We start from the raw sequence: 16636 nt of genomic DNA, 5'->3' as shown, positions 1-16636 counted from the left end.
TCTGGAGCCTGCTCAAATTCATGTCCATTGAGTCGGCGATGCCATCCAACCATCTCATCTTCTGTTGGCCCCTTCTCCTGCCTTCAGTCTTTCTCAGCATCAGGGTCTTTTCCAGTGAGTCACTTCTTTGGGTGGCCTAAGTATTGGAGTTTCAGCTGCAGCATCAGCCCTTCCAGTGACTATTCTGGACTGATTTCCTTTAGGATAGACTGGTTGGATCTCCTTCTAGTCTTAAGGGACTCTCAAGAGTCTTCTTCAACACCACAGTTCAAAAGCATCCTTTCTTTGGCACTCAGCTTTCTTTATGGTCCAACTCTCACATCTGTAATTGACTACTGGAAAAACCACAGCTTTGACTAGACGGACCTTTGTCAGCACATAATCAGTTCAGTTCAGTTCAGTCACTCAGTCGTGTCTGACTCTTTGTGACCCCATGAATCTCAGCACGCCAGGCCTCCCTGTCAATCACCAACTCCTGGAGTTCACTCAGACTCACGTCCATCGAGTCCGTGATTCCATCTAGCCATCTCATCCTCGGTCGTCCCCTTCTCCTCCTGCCCCTAATCCCTCCCAGCATCAGAGTCTTTTCCAATGAGTCACCTCTTCACATGAGGTGGCCAAAGTACTGGAGTTTCAGCTTTAGCATCATTCCTTCCAAAGAAATCCCTAGGCCCTCTAAAAATACTTACTGAATAGATGAAAGAATTTGGGTCTTTTACAAATACGAACTTACTACAAACAATGCTACAATGGACATGATTGTAATTAAATTTTGATTAGTATCCTTAAATCATTTTTTTAGGATGAACTTCTGAGGGTTCTGAGATTATTGGATCAAAGGACAAGCATACTCCCATTCAGACAGACTGCGCCAATTCAGAGTCCTGCTAGTGTCATACAGGCATGCTGGCCTTCTGCACCTTTGATCTGGGGGTCTAGGAGAAAAAAATAGCAAACCTGAAAATGACCTCTCCTGCCTGTACTTCCACACGCTAAATAAATATCTAAGATCCTATTTTATTTTATGGATCAGGACACTGAGAGTGAAGTGAAAGTGATAGTCATTCAGTCGTGTCTGACTCTTTGTGATCTGATGGGCTGTAACTCGCCAGGCTCCTCTGTCCAAGGGCTTCTCCAGACAAGAATACTAGAGTGGGTTGCCATGCCCTCCTCCAGGGGATTTTCCCTACCCATGGGTCAGAATTCATGTTTCTTATGTCTCCTGCGTAGGCAGGTGGGTTCTTTACCACCAGTGCCACCTAGGACACTGAGACCCTGGGATTAAATAGCTTCCCCAAGGTCACACATGGTCAAAGGCAGAGATGGGGTCCTGACCCAGGCAGTTTGGAGCTCAACTCTGCTCTTAACCATCAAGATGTACTTTTTTCTGTGTTTGCTTCTCTGATTCCAGAGCACTAGGACCTTTGAGAGCTACTGTTCCACTGACCAAAAGACACAGCACTCAGAGTTGGGGCAAAGAGCAGAATGGAAGTGGGGAGGGGAGGGGAGAAAGAAGAGGGAGGCACTGACTGGGGCAGGGGCTTCTCTCGCCTTGGCCTGGAGCTTATCTGATGGCAGAGGCAGAGTCAACACTGGTGATGCCTGTGTTAGTTTTCAGTTCTGAGCTTCCTGCTTTGGTTTGCCAATCCTGAATTCAGCCTTGGAAGCTAGCTTTGCCCAGGTGAGTCTGGACTCTTGAATGGGTCTACCGGGTTGAGATGGGTGGGTGTAGCCAAGCTCTGCTTCTTAAGAAGCCCAAGCATTACCTTTCCTCCAGGGCTCTCAGAGGCCCTGACTCTACTGCCCTAGGTGCAAAACAGCTGCTTCTTAGCTGATTGCAAATTGCATTCACCCTTCTTCTCTGTTTCCTCCCAACGAAAGCTAGATTTTCACCCTGTGTTCTCAAAGGTAATGGTTCTTATTTGGTCATACACAAAAATCATCTGAGGGGCTTACTAAAAAGGCAAATTTCAGACAATCTTGGAAATTGAACACTGATTGGATATTTGATATTAAGAAATTATTACTGAATTTTTACATGTGACCATAGTATTGTGTGTGTGTGTGTGTGTGTGTGTGTATAACATACAGAGAAGAATCTTTATCTTTTGAATATTTGGATATTCACATATTTTGAAAGAAAAATATGATGTATACAATTAGCTTCAAAATAGCCCAGAGTGGGTAGGAGAAATGGGTGGGGATTAGAGGATACAAAATTCAGCAACTGTTGCTGCTGAGTGGTGAGTACATGGGGTGGGGGTGGGGGTTCTTTATACTATTCTCTTTATTTGTGAAGATGCTATAATTTTTCCATAATAAAGTGTAAAGACACCAAAAAGTACCCTTCTTATTCCAGGGTACATTTTACAGGCACCCAGCATGGCTGTGGGGGGATCTACTCACCCTACCTAGAGAAAAGGCTCTACAAAGGAAAATCAGGTGGCCCCTGCAGAAAAACAACCTCATTGACTCACCCCTCACGCCTCTGCCAGATAAACGGGAAAGAGCAGTCCTCAGTGCAGAAAGGGTGCATCACTCAGCTGGCCTGTGTCAACTCACCTGGGCCACAATAAAGCTGAATTTTAGCTGTAGTGTATGTATATATTTAGATGGGTTTGTATAGTCTCCTTTTGAAGTATTTTGTAAATTAATTGTTGGTAGGGTAGTGAGTGTGGTGTGTTTTTTCTTTTTTTCCCTTTGGTTTTTCAGAACTATTTTTTAAAAAATGTTATTTCATTTCTCCAGCGATAAGAAGTGTTTTAATACCGTGTAATAGATATTCCGAGAAGGCAATGGCAACCCACTCCAGTACTCTTGCATAGAAAAATCCCATGGACGGAGAAGTCTGGTAGGCTGCAGTCCATGAGGTCGGGAAGAGCCGGACACGACTGAGCGACTTCCCTTTCACTTTTCAGTTTCATGCATTGGAGAAGGAAATGGCAACCCACTCCAGTGTTCTTGCCTGGAGAATCCCAGGGACGGGGGAGCCTGGTGGGCTGCCGTCTGTGGGGGTCGCACAGAGTCGGACACGACTGAAATGACTTAGCAGCAGCAGCAACAGATATTTAGCTCAGCTAAAAGAATCCGCCTGCAATGCAGGAGACCTGGGCTCGATCCCTGGGTTGGGAAGATGACCTGGAGAATGGAAAGGCTACCCACTCCAGTATTCTGGCCTGGAGAATTCCATGGACTATACGACTGAGCGACTTTCACTTCACTTCAATAGATATTAAAACACAGGAAGGGTATCTCTAGGGCTCTTCTGAGGCCTCAAGTGGGCTCTTCCCAAACCCTCCCCTCACTGGGGGTAAGTGTCTTCCTTAGAGAAGGAAGTCTCTGACCCGGTGGTGCCCCAAGGTCGTGGCCGAGGGCCCAGGTGGGGCGGGGGAGGGAGGGAGTGTGTGAGCAGGGCCGGCCGGCGGGGCAGGTTTGTCCTCGCCTCGGACAGGCAGGTGTTGATACAACACAGCCCGCCTCGGGCTCTGCGAGCGCCGGGGGAGGAGAAGCCGCGGGAGGGGCTCGGCGGTCGCTGAGGGAGTCGCCTGCGGAGTCCGCGGTCGGGCTGGTCCCATCCGCCCGCCGCTCGCTAGCCCTACCCTCCCGGCCCCGCTAAGGAAGCCGCGGGAGTCCCGCGCCCAGGACCGGCTCGGACAAGGCTGGGGTAGGAAGGGAGGGTCTCTGTCTTGTGCTCTTGGGTCTGCAGGAAGCTCATTTCTTCTTCTGTGTCTTTCCTATGAAAACTTTGCCTGGCTTGCTACAACCGGCCGTGTGAAAAATTCATTCATCTGGGTGTCAGCAGGCACAAATGGAATACCAGATTCTGCATTCGGGAGGGTCGGAGGAGATTTTTGCCTCTAGTCTGTAAATCCGGAAATGTTTTTTGAGCCTCTTCTTTGGGATTGAGCTCGACGGGTGATGGAGTGAAAAACAGTTCTGATCTCATGGGTTTTTCTGGCTAGTGGGCAGAACAGACAGGAAGCAAGTAATTGCAGATGATTGTATTCGATTATTTTCTGGGAGGGCTTCCTAGGTGCCTCAGTGGTAAAGAATCTACCTGCCTGTGCGGGAGACACAGGTTTGATCCCTGGGTTGGGAAGATCCCCTGGAGAAGGAGATGGCAACCCACTCCAGTATTCTTGTCTGGGAAACCCCATGAACAGAGGAGCCTGGTGGGCTACAGTTTGTGGGGTGGCAAAGAGTCAGACCTGACTTAGCCACTAAACAACATATTCTGGGAGCACAAAGAAGGGTGCTTAGTTTGCTCTGAGTGTTGGGGATCGGGAGAGGTGTATGGAAGAAGAGGATTCTTACCCCAAGAGGGAGAAATGACAGGAGTATGTGAGGTATGGGGGATGCAGGGTGGGGAGGAAGGGGTTGAGGTTCTAAATCTTGGGAAAGCCTGAACAAAAGTTCTCAGAGAAATTCGGGGAAACGGGAAGGGAGGGCAAAGGCCAGATGATGCCCACAGCCCTTCCTTGGCTACATCAAGGGTTTCAGACTTTAACCTGTGGGAAAATGGGACAATGGAAGGATTAAAACAGGGGGGATAAACCCAGTAGATTATACATTATAAAATTATAAGCGACTCCTTCTGGGATATGTGATGGTTCTTCCAAAAGGTTGCTGTCTGAGGAAGACAGTTTGGTTTGGCAGCAGTAGGGCAATCTGGAGGGTCTTGGGTGAGAGTGGGTTCTAGATGAATATAGAGGACATACAGATTTATTTCATTCCTGCTGACTGCACAGAGTTCTGTTGTATCAGTTTAATCTTTCCCCTGTTGATGGATATTTAGGTTAGGTCCACTTATTATAATTAGTAAATACAGTGTTGTCAGAAACATCCTTGTGAGTCCATTTCCCCTTACATTTCTGAGTTTATCTGGGTGAAGAGCAGTGGAAATCTTGTGTCATGGATATGAATAACATAAAGTTTGGTGGATACTGACAAATTTCCCTCTAAAAAAAAAAAATACCAAAAAAATGCTCTACAAATGTACACTTCAAGTATCAAGTGTCTGAAAATGCCTGCTTCCTCACACCTTCAAGTGTGTTTATTAATCATATTTTTAAATCTTTTGCCAATCTGATAGGTGGTGAAAAGTAGTACCTTGTTGTTTACGTTTTTAAATTTAGGAAAGATTTCCTGTTGCATTTTTTTTTCTTCTGTTGGATTTTAATATAACTCAGTGACACATTTGTTACCTCAAATATCTTTGTGTCCCGCAGACCAAGGTTGGGCCAACATGGCGTCCATATTCCGAAGCGAGGAAATGTGTTTGTCACAGCTCTTTCTCCAGGTGGAGGCTGCATACTGCTGTGTAGCTGAGCTTGGAGAGCTTGGATTGGTTCAGTTCAAAGATGTAAGTACTGCGTTCATAGGAGACCAAAAGAAGGTGGAGTTTCCACCTCTTGGTGGTGACTAAAGGCCAGGGAGAAGCGCCCTGGGCTGGAGTCACGGAATTCAGTGACTCTTGTTCTTCTGGCTAGAATGTGTGATGACATTGGGCAACTGACTTGCAGATGTTTCTCCCTTCCTCCTTATGTGTCCCCCCTATAGGAATGTTTTGAAACTCTAATATAATAAAAAAGATGACCTTGTACTTTATTTCCTATGTACCTCTTCAAGACATTTGATATATCCAGTGGGCACATGGATTACCAACCTTATTTTGAGGGCAAAAAGCAGTGCTTCCAGATGAGTTAGTTTGAGGAAAAAGTATCTTGGGAGTCCAGTCTCTTGAGGGTGATATTCTCCAGCTAGACTGTATCCCCACCCCGCCCCCCAGTTTTATTGAGATATAATTGACCTATAACACTGTATAAGTTTAAAGTGTATGGCATAATGACTTGACTTACATCATAAGACTCTTACAGTTTACTCTCTTAACAACTTTCATATATAATGTACAGCAGTGTTCATATTTATCATGTACGTTATATCCCCAGTACATATTTGTCTAATAATTTATCTAATTATCTAATAATTTATCATAATTAGATAAAATTATTTATCTAATTATCTAATAATAATTTATTTATCTAATAAAAGGAAGTTTGTACCTTTTGATGGTCTTCATCCAATTTCTCTGTTATCTCAACCCCCACCTCTGATAACCACAAATCTGATCTCTTTTTCTATGAGTTTGTTTGATTTTGAAGTATGATTGACCTACAACACTGTTAGTTCCTGGTACACCGCAATACCAGGATATCAATATTTCTATACATTTCAAATGATCACCATAATAAGTCTGTTTACAGTCTGTCACCATGCTGCTGCTGCTGCTGCTAAGTTGCTTCAGTCGTGTCTGACTCTGTGCGACCCCATAGACGGCAGCCCACCAGGCTCTGCCGTCCCTGGGATTCTCCAGGCAAGAATACTGGAGTGGGTTGCCATTTCCTCCTCCAATGAATGAAAGTGGAAAGTGAAAATTGAAAGTGAAGTCGCTCAGTCGTGTCTCTTTGCGACCCCATGGACTGCAGCCTACGAGGCTCCTCTGTCCATGGGATTTTCCAGGCAAGAGTACTGGAGTGGGGTGCCATTGCCTTCTCCGGTCTGTCACCATAGAACTGTCTTAAGTAAGTCGGGGTATCATTTCCCAGAGGCAGTTGAGATCCTCGCCAAAAGCTTTTGAATTCAATTTAGAAAATGGGACTCACTAATTCCACTCATTTTCTCACTAAGGTCTGGTCAAAACTAAGCCCTTCAGAGAAGGATCATGTCTTTGCAGCCACAGTTCCAACTCAGGACCTGACATGGGTTATTAGTTCCTTAATAACATTTATTGGGCTGAACTGAGGGGTCACCGGCACAAAAGGATGCTGACTTTTTCTTGAAGAACAGGATCCACTGCATGGAGCTGTGCTATATTCAAGGTCCTATTGTATTCATGACTCCATTGAGGAATTCAATTTGGATAGTAAGTGCAGCTAAAACTTAAGAAAAGTTTACAGAGGCCAGAGCTTGTGGCATTTGGGGAACTGAGGGTAAGAATATCAAGGTATATTTTGACTGGAACTCTCCTGTCTTGTGCATGGAAGTATCTAGTCCTAAGATGATTCCAGCAACATTCTACAGCATTAAGAATTAATAATAGTAATAGCCAAAGAGAATGTGTTGGCAGTGGTTGCTACTAATGTGTGCCTTGTGGCTTTCCTCTCCCTCTAGTTAAATGTGAAAGAGAGCCGCTTCCAGAGGAAATTTGTGAATGAAGTCAGAAGGTGTGAATCATTGGAAAGAATCCTGCGTAAGCCAGTTTTCTGCTTGCAGTTTGAATGTGCACTGGCAGGGAGGGAGATGGTTTGCAGGGGTGATGTCCTGTAATCTGCCCCTATGTGTGATACTGCTACTCTAGGTTGAGACAGATCCTGGTTGGCGGCAGAGGAGGCTAGAGATGGGGGCCAGGTTCTGTGGCAGGTGCCAGGGCAATTCAGGCAGCGGACCTGGGAAATGCATCTGTCCTACTTGACCCATTTCTTAGATATGAGAAAACACATACACCTTGGGCTCTCTGGTGGGGTTTCATCCTTCAGGTTTTCTGGAAGATCAGATGCAAGATGAGATTGAGATTCAGGTGCCTGAGAAGTCCCCGCTGACCCCTCTCCCACGGGAAATGATCATCCTGGAGGTAGGTTCTTTCTGACTTAACTGAGGATGGTATCAAAGCCTGTCTCCTGTGAACCCTGCAAGCCTCTCATGGTCCTCTACCCCACTGCTGAAGGCGTGGAGGTGGGTTTATGTGTTGGTCCACTTTTCAGTGTTACTCCCCCAGGAAAAGCCCCCCGTGCAATTTTTAAAGTCACTCTTGCATCTTTTGGCAGCCATGTGTCTTGCTTCCATGTCTTGGCTACTGTAAACAATTCTGCAATGAACAAGGGGATGCCCGTTTCTTTTCCAGATATGATTTCCTTTCCTTTGGATAAATATACCCAGAAGTAGAGTTGTGGGATCCAGTGGTTTGCTTCTTAATTGTCTGTCTGATGCATTGGGTCCACTCTGGATTGAGGCCTCTCCTCAGATCGGCTTCTGAGGTCAAGTGGGAGAAGGTAGCAGTTTTCTTTAGCTAAGGCCTTTATGGCTGGAGGACCCCTCCCTCTTTCTTTCCTTTGTCAATTTGCTTTTGTAAAACACTCAGTATCTGCTGTGCACAAGGCACCTTGGTGAAACATGGCCTTGCCTCTAGGAGCTTTTAGAGCAGGCTGTGGGGAGAGGAGAGAGGGTGAGCCAGGGGGAGAGGATGTCAAAAGGTTACTGTTGTTGTTTAGTTGCTAAGTTGTGTCTGACTCTTTGCAGCCCCATGAACTGCAGCATGCCAGGCTTCCCTGTCCTTTACTGTCTCCCAGAATTTGCTCAGACTCATGTCCATTGAGTTGGCGATGCCAATCCAATTATCTCATCCTCTGTCACCCTCTTCTTTTGCCTTCAGTCTTTCCTGGCATCCAGGATTTTTTCCAACGAATTGGCTCTTGGCTTCAGTTAGCCAAAGTATTGAGGCTTTAGCTTCAGCATCAGTCCTTCCAATGAATATTCTTTAGGGTTCTTCAGTCCTTTAGGATTGACTGGTTTGATCTCCTTGCTATCCAAGGGACTCTCAAAAGTCTTCTCCAGCACCACTATTCAAAAGCATCAATTCTTTGTTGCTCAGCCTTCTTTATGGTCCAGCTCTCATATCCGTACATGACTACTGGAAAAACCATAGCTTTTGACTGTATGGCCCTTTGTCAGCAAAGTGATGTCTCTGCTTTTTAATATGCTGTCTAGGTTTGTCATAGCTTGCTTTCCAAGAAGCAGCATCTTTTAATTTCTTGGCTGTAGTCACCATCCACACTGATTTTGGAGCCCAGGAAAAGAAAATCATTTACCGCTTCCACTTTTCCCCCCTCTATTTGCCTTGAAGGGACCTTGCCTGATGGGACCAGATGCCATGATCTTAATTTTTTGGATGTTGAATTTTATGCCAGGTTTTTCACTCTCTTCCTCTTCACCCTCATCAGGAGGCTCGTTAGTTTCTCTTCACGTTCTGCCGTTAGTGTGGTATTATCTGCATATCTGAGGTTGTTGATATTTCTCTGGGCAATCTTGATTTCAGCTTGTGTTTCATCCAGCCTGGCATTTCACATGTTGTCAAAAGGTGGGCAGATCAAAATCCTGGAAGGCCCTGTTGATCTTCGTTCAAAAAAAAGAAAAAAAAGGACTTTTTATCCTCAAAAGAGAAAGGGCTCACTAAGAGAGGTGGACAGGTATGGAAGAGCTTCATTGATTGAGCCTTATCTCTGGCTGGGTTTTCTCCTGTGATTTTTGGTTTTCTTTTAAGATAATTTAAAATTCTTGAAACTGTTGAAGCCACCAGTAGCATAAATCTAGATTCTCTAACAGAAACGTGAGACTGACAAGACTGACAACTCCACTTGAATATATTTTGGATCTGGTCATACTAAAATCTGGATATTTGAGCAGAAAGTTTTAATCCATACAAATAGGATTTCCATAAAATCATCTCCAGTTTCAGTCTTACCACTAGTTTTCTAATACCAGCCTTGTTAGTTACCAGCTCCACTCCTGCCGCCGACCCCCTCACCTTCCTAAACACCTACACCTATTCTTGTGAACTGTGAGCTAGCTTAATGGCTCATGTTTTCACTGTAATCTTTTTATATATTCTTTTCCAGATTCTTTTCCCTTCTAGGTTATTGTGTGCATGCTCAGTTGCTCAGTTGTGTCCAACTCTGTGACCCCATGGACTGTATCACTCTACCATGGCACCTCCCTGCTTGAGAGTGTTGATGGTGTCCTTCTTGCCTGAGTCAGGTCCATCCTGGCCAGCAAATGTGCTTTCCTTGGCCCTGTCCTACCTCTCAAGTCCTACAGGCTCCTTGGGCCGGTTCCTTGGTTGTATACTACTCTTAAACCTTGTTGAGGATCCCAAAGAGCTTTATTTATGAGGGTTATGTTTATTGATACTTACTGCTGGAGAAGACTCTTGAGAGTCCCTTGGACTGCAAGGAGATCAAACTAGTCCATCCTAAGGGAAATCTACCCTGAATATTCACTGGAAGGACTGGTGCTGAAGCTCTAATACTTTGGCCACCTGATGTGAAAAGCTGACTCATTGGAAAAGACCCTGATGCTAGGAAATATTGAAGGCAGGAGAAGGGGGTGACTCAATGGACATGAGTTTGAGTGAACTCTGGGAAATAGTGAAGGATAGGGAAACCTGGTGTGCTGCAGTCCACAGGGTTGCAAAGGGTCGGACAAAACTGGGCAACTGAACAACAACAACTGCATTAGGAACTAAAACTGAAAAAAGTAAAATATTTATTAATTCATTAAAAATAATATCTCATTACATGTTAACATTTTTAATTAAAAATAATTGTATTTTCAAAGAAAAAACTTTAGTGAAGAGTGATGTTATTAGCAAATTTGTATGTTTGACTTAATAGAAGTCCTTCGTGTGCTTTGAATCTGTTGTGATATGTTCTCATTGAAGTATATGAAGAGAATTTAGTCTTGAAAAATAGGTACTTGGGAAAGGGAGGAGTGTTTTAATAGTCTTTTCAAATAATTGTGGATATTCTTTGATATTACATTAAAATTTGACAAGCATAGGGACTTTTGCTTTTGTTAAACAGGTAACAAGTATTTTTGTTTCCAAATTGACATAAGAGATGCAGGTTCAATCCTTGGGTTGGGAAGATCCCCTGGAAGAGGAAATGGCCACCCATTCCAGTGTTCTTGCTTAGAGAATCCCATGGACAGAGGAGCCTAGCAGCTACAGTCCATGGGGTGACAAAGAGTTGGACGTGACTGAATGTCTGAGCACTAAAATAATCAGTGTCAATTTGGAAACAAATATACTTGTTACCTGTTTAACAAAAGCAAAAATCCCCACGCTGATATGTGACTTGCCGGAATCCCTTGACTTCTCATGTAGCTCATTTTCCTTCCCCGAGTATTTTCTGGTCCTCCGCATCTGATAAGGGAACTCCTGAGCGTGTATTACCATGGCTTACTTTTTCAGTTGCTGAGTTATGTCTGACTCTTTGCAACCCCATGGACTGCAGCATGCCAGGCTTCCCTGTCCTTCACCATTTCCCAGAGTTTGCTCAAACTCAGCATCCATTGAATTGGTGAGCCATCCAACCATTTCTTCCTCTGTCATCCCCTTCTCCTCCTGCCTTCTATATTTCCCAGTATCAGAGTCTTTTCCAGTGAGTTGGCTCTTCGCATCAGGTGGCTGAAGTACTGGAACTTCAGCTTCAGCCTCAGTCCTTCCAATGAATATTCAGGGTTGAGTTTCTTTAGGATTGGCTGGTTTGATCTCCTTGCAGTCCAAGGGACTCTCAAGAGCCTTCTCCAGCACCGTAATTTGAAAGCATCAATTCTTTAGTGCTCAGCCTTCTTTATGGTCCATCTCTCACATCCCTTCATGACTATTGAAAAAGCCATAGCTTTGACTATACAGGTCTTTGTCAGCAAAGTGATGTCTGTACTTTTCAGCTCTACAGTCTTATTGAGTTTGACTGAACTTGAAAGTTCAGTTTGGCCTCTCAACTTCAAGCTACATTGTGATGCTCTGCATACTTGATATTATTTGTTGTGGGTCATGTACAGTGAATGTCATAGTGCTTTCTGCCTGGCTTACTTTCTTTTTCTCTCCTGCAAAGACTGCTCTAGAAAAACTGGAAGGAGAGCTTCAGGAAGCCAATCAGAACTATCAGGCTTTGAAGAAAAACTTCCTAGAACTGACGGAATTCAAATATCTCCTGAAGAAAACCCAGGACTTCTTTGAGGTTGTAATCTGGGGACTGTGTGTTCAAGGGCCCTTTTCCCTAGAACCTCAAATTTCTATTTTGACAACTGGTTGGTTTGGAATATGAATAAATTGTGATGTTTCTGTTGTCTGGCTGGGCTGTGGGTGACGAGGGTTAGGGTGGCATGTGGCGTGGGTTGAAATGAATGCAAAAATATTAAAGAGCTCACTAATAAAGTATGTGGACCAAATGGCCCAGAGAGAAATGGAAGTCAGAGAAAAGCACAACAATTAGTTTGAGCAGATTTGGGATTTTGGTAGGAAGAGACCTTGTTTTAAATATACAGTTACATCTTTATTTGAAACAGAAAACTAAATTAGGTTTAAGCATCATGTCTTCTGAATCCCTTTTGTAGAAAATTGAGTATATACAAGCAGACAAAGTCATGCAGTGTGGGTGCTTTTAAGATAGTCTAAGTACATTTAAATGAAAATAGTGATTCTTTGACTTTCAGACAGAAGCCAACTTAGCAGATGATTTCTTTGTAGAAGACACTTCTGGTCTCCTGGAGTTAAGACCTACGCCTGCGTACATTAGTGGAAAGCTGGGGTCAGTGAAATTCCTGCTCTGAAAGTTACGTGTAGTTGGGTCCCTGGTCTGTATGCTCAGTGCCTGGCGTGTGGTAGATTTCCCTGACTGTTTGAGAGAATGAATGAATGGACAAATCATGACTGACAAGAGGACTATTTCACACGATTATAGGCCTCCATCCAGTAAAAAACCCAATTCTAACCTGACCTGGCTGGTGGAGGTGGAGGTAGTGTTACCTTTTTAATGGTGAGACTGACATTCTTGAGTCTGAAGAGTGTGACGTTTGTATTGTCTCCACGTGGGAAGGATCTAGTGATAATTGTTTAGGTGGAGTTTCTTGACTGTCCCTGCCTTTGGAACAGGGTTATGGGATACATGTTTTTTTTTTTTCTTTCTTTTTTGCCTTGTCTCTAAACTACTGTTTTGATAATAGATTTGGAGTGTGAAGTTTGAAGTGTAATTAGCAATGAGGTAGTTGGGCAGTCATGTCTTCCACAAGTAGAAGTAATAGAGTATGATAATACCCACCAAAATGTGTGATGATTCAAAATGGTGGGATTTCATTTACTGTTGAAGTAAAATTGAAAGTGAGTTTTGGAATTCTAGTTCTTTATTCAGCAGATACTTAGGGGCCTGCTAGTTAAGGGACTAGACATTGAATTTGGGAAGGAAAGGAAACTATGTGTTGGAAATATTTGATCAGAAGGTAACATACATGTACAATAATGGGCCAATGAAAGTAACCATTTTAAAGTTAGTGTGAAAAGTTTGAGTTAGAAACTTATCTAGATACCTAGATGACTGTGTAAGTAGAGATGTACAGACATCAATACATACATTTCAGTCTTAGTACATTATTTGTGTAAATGCATAGAGACCATTGTGAGCAGATTGAATACTTGCTTCTTTTAGCTACAACGATACAATGAATGGTCTGTCATATTGTTAATTGCAAATAAGTGAACGTATAGTATTGGGATGATTGAGGACATGTGGACATGTCAAAGGAAACAGGAGGTCAGAGGGAAGTTGGGGTACATTGGGACTGGGATCCAGAGTGCTAAGCAGGGCCATGTCCTTCCTTCCTGCTCAGAGGGCAGTGGGCTTCTGGCTGCTTATCTTCACATCCCATGGGGTCTTCTGCCTGTACCCACTCCCTGCACCTCAGTAATATCTCCTCTTCTGACTGCCCAGGTTCACAGCCGGTGTGGTCAACCGGGAGAGGATGGCTTCCTTTGAGAGGCTGCTGTGGCGAATTTGCCGAGGAAACATCTATGTAAAGTTCAGTGAGATGGACACAGTTCTGGAAGATCCCGTTACAGTGGGTATCTCAGGCTGCGGAAAACATTCTCATAAGTTTCCTGTAGCCCCACCAGACGGGTTTGCCCTGCCAGGGGGGTTTTGTTCTCTCAAATCCTGAGTCTTTAGCTCTATGAAGTTAATATCTATTTCCTTTTTTTCTCCTTTCTTTTCTTTTTTCTTCCCCATCCCTCCTTTTTCAAAAATACCTATGGAAGTTCAGTTCCAGAACTGAGTCTTGTTAGCACCTCATAAGTGGTCGTTCCTCCAAATGACTTAACTGGACCAGTTCCTGGAAACTTTGCTGTACTGGTGCCGCACAGGTCGGCAGCTGTGTCTTCATCACAAAGCACTGATAACTAATGTGGGTCAGTGTGCTCCAAGCTCCAGGGTGCACTTGAGCAGAAGATGTTGTTCAATGTGGATTCTGATTCAGTGGGTCTATGGTGGCGCCCAGGAGCCTGCATTGTTAACCAGCTTGCAGGTAGTTCCTGGTAGTCAACAGACCATAAATTTGCAATGGAGATTTTGAGGGTCTCCTTCACTGCCACACGTTATTGCCACTAATTTTGTAGGATTTGCTTTTTCCACCCTTCTGGTTAGTATTTAAACCCACTTTTTAATTCCAAGAAGCTTGGTTTACTTCTAAAAAAAAATCATAATCTAGTGTAAAAAATAAAGGCTAAAAAATGCAATTTTAAGCTTTATTTCATGGAAAACAACTTCATAGTTAAATACGATTTAAAATAAGAAAAAAGTTTGTTTTTAAAAAGCACAAAACTTCACCATTCTCATGTCTTTATTTTTATTTTTTTCTTGTGCTCTTTTTCTGTAGTCCATAGCTATAGGCAGGCATGATTTAATATGGTTGTAGTTAAAACATGGAAATCTTTTTTTTTGCCTTCTGTTGATTTTAGATAATATAAATGCCCTCTTATATTACAGTGTGTCCTATAAATATTAATATTTTAAAATGTGACATTGAATCATTATTTTTCATAATCATATTTTGACATTCTGTAGTCCTGGTGGTAAAGAGAGTATTTATAAAGTAAGATGACTTTAGCCTGATGACTTTCAAGGTCACTGAGCAGATGGTGTGTGGTCAGAATAGATTCCTGGATCTGGTGAATCCAGAGACAAGAAGATCTAAGAGATTCAGCAAAGGACCATGGGTGGGAGTGGTGCTCCATGGGTGAGGGAACCTTTGGGAATAAGGTAAAGCAGGCGGCTCCCTGAATCCTAAAATATCCCTTTCCTTCTCCCATGAGCAGCTACCAAAGAGACAATTCATTTTGATATTATTTTCAGTTGGTGTCTAATGTTTCCATTGAGTTGATGTGACATTCATTATCTGTTTTTAGACACTTAATTTCCAATTTTTCTCCAGAATATAGATACTATGATAAGCATCTTCATGCATGTGAATTTTTGTTTACTTCTGAGCTAGTTCCATGATATGAATTCAAGGAGATAGGATTGCTGGCTTAAAGGGTGTGGGCATTTTCATGACCCTTGATGTGTCCTGACAAGTAGCTTTTCAGTGGAGTCATACCTGATTCCAAAGATAGCTGAGACGTAAGTCATGTGTAATGAGTGTGTAGGATTTGTTATCACTTTTCCAACAATGGCTTTCATCATTTTACCTTCACTCCCCACCCCAAACTAAATAAGAGTAAAATAGTGCATTTCTTTGCTTACAGTTAAGGTTGATATATGCTTGTGAAATACCCATTTTCCTTTTCTTATGACATGTTAGACTTGGACTTTAAAAATGCATTTAATCAGTGTTCCTCTGGGCACACAGTGAGTATGTGAGTCAAACATTAGACCTGGCTCTTCACTGTTATTGTTCAGTCATCTCCAACTCTTTGAGATCCATGAGTTGCCACACACCAGGCCTCCCTGTCCTTCACTGTCTCCTGGAGTTTGCTCAGACTCAGGTCTTTTGAGTCAGTGATGCCATCTAACCATCATCCTCTGCTGCCTCCTTCTCCTTTTGCTTTCAGTCTTTCCCAGCATCAGGGTCTTTTTCAATGAGTCGGCCCTTCACATCAGGTGGCCAAAGTATTGGAGCTTCAGCATCAGTCCTTCCAATGAATATTCAGGGTTGATTTCCCTTAGGATTGACTGATTTGGTCTTGTTGTCCCAGGGACCCTTAAGAGTCTTCTCCAACACCACAGTTCAAAAGCCTCAATTCTTTGGTGCTCAGCCTTCTTTCTGGTCCAGCTCTCATATCCCTGCATGACTGCTGGCTCTGTCTTTGTTAAATGTCAAATACCATTCATCCCTGAAGTATAAATATTGTTTATGAGTTAACTCTGGTGAGTTAGGTCAGCTGCTTTTACTTTAAGTCTCACATATCCTGGTTCCTTCTCTTCAGCGTGTTTTCTTGTTTATTAACACGTCTCTTGAACACAGGACTCAGAGCTGAATACAAGGTTCAGCTGTGATCCCTCTGGTGTAGCAGACAGCAATGCTGTCCCTCTGAGGCTGTATCAGCCTGCCTGAGGGCCCCATGCAGCCTGCCTCCGTGGCCTTGCCCTCAATCATAATATTAAGAACTGGAATCAACTGGGAGAAGTTGAAGTTTTCCAATTTTAAATTTAGAAAAAATAAATTCTAAACATAAAATTCTGATTTTCCAGAGAGAAGAAATTAAAAAGAATATATTCATCATATTTTATCAAGGAGAACAGCTCAGGGAGAAAATCAAGAAGGTCTGTGATGGGTAAGCAACTATTAAAGGTTCTTTTCATCAGCTCTTTGGGTCAGGATTAGTTCAGGGTCTGTGCAATAAATCCAAAATAAACTTTCCTGGTGGCTCAGTGATAATGAATTCTCCTGCCAATGCAGGAGACATGGGTTCAATTCCTGGATGGGGAAGATCCCCTGGAGAAGGGAAGGACAACCCTCTCTGGTATTCTTGTTTGGGAATTCCCATGGACAGAGAAGCCTGGTAGGCTATAGTCCATGGGGTCACAGAGAG

At 43.3% G+C, this 16636-nt stretch overlaps 1 protein-coding gene across 1 annotated transcript in view; it reads left to right on the top strand.

The window, feature by feature from the left end:
* Positions 1 to 5232: 5232 nt before the first annotated feature.
* The window catches only part of ATP6V0A4 (ATPase H+ transporting V0 subunit a4), a 45642-nt gene continuing 34238 nt past the window's right edge, over positions 5233 to 16636 (top strand). Inside the window, exons 1-7 of the mRNA XM_040259964.1 lie at positions 5233 to 5362; positions 7171 to 7249; positions 7536 to 7630; positions 11670 to 11795; positions 12271 to 12365; positions 13542 to 13668; positions 16296 to 16378. Coding sequence (XP_040115898.1) covers positions 5246 to 5362; positions 7171 to 7249; positions 7536 to 7630; positions 11670 to 11795; positions 12271 to 12365; positions 13542 to 13668; positions 16296 to 16378 — 722 coding nt within the window. The 5' untranslated portion in view covers positions 5233 to 5245. The remainder of the gene's footprint in view (positions 5363 to 7170; positions 7250 to 7535; positions 7631 to 11669; positions 11796 to 12270; positions 12366 to 13541; positions 13669 to 16295; positions 16379 to 16636) is intronic.

The sequence above is a fragment of the Oryx dammah genome, unplaced genomic scaffold (genome assembly GCF_014754425.2).
Source record: "Oryx dammah isolate SB20612 unplaced genomic scaffold, SCBI_Odam_1.1 HiC_scaffold_18, whole genome shotgun sequence".
NCBI lineage: Eukaryota > Metazoa > Chordata > Mammalia > Artiodactyla > Bovidae > Oryx > Oryx dammah.
This window is presented reverse-complemented; position numbering and strand designations above follow the sequence as displayed.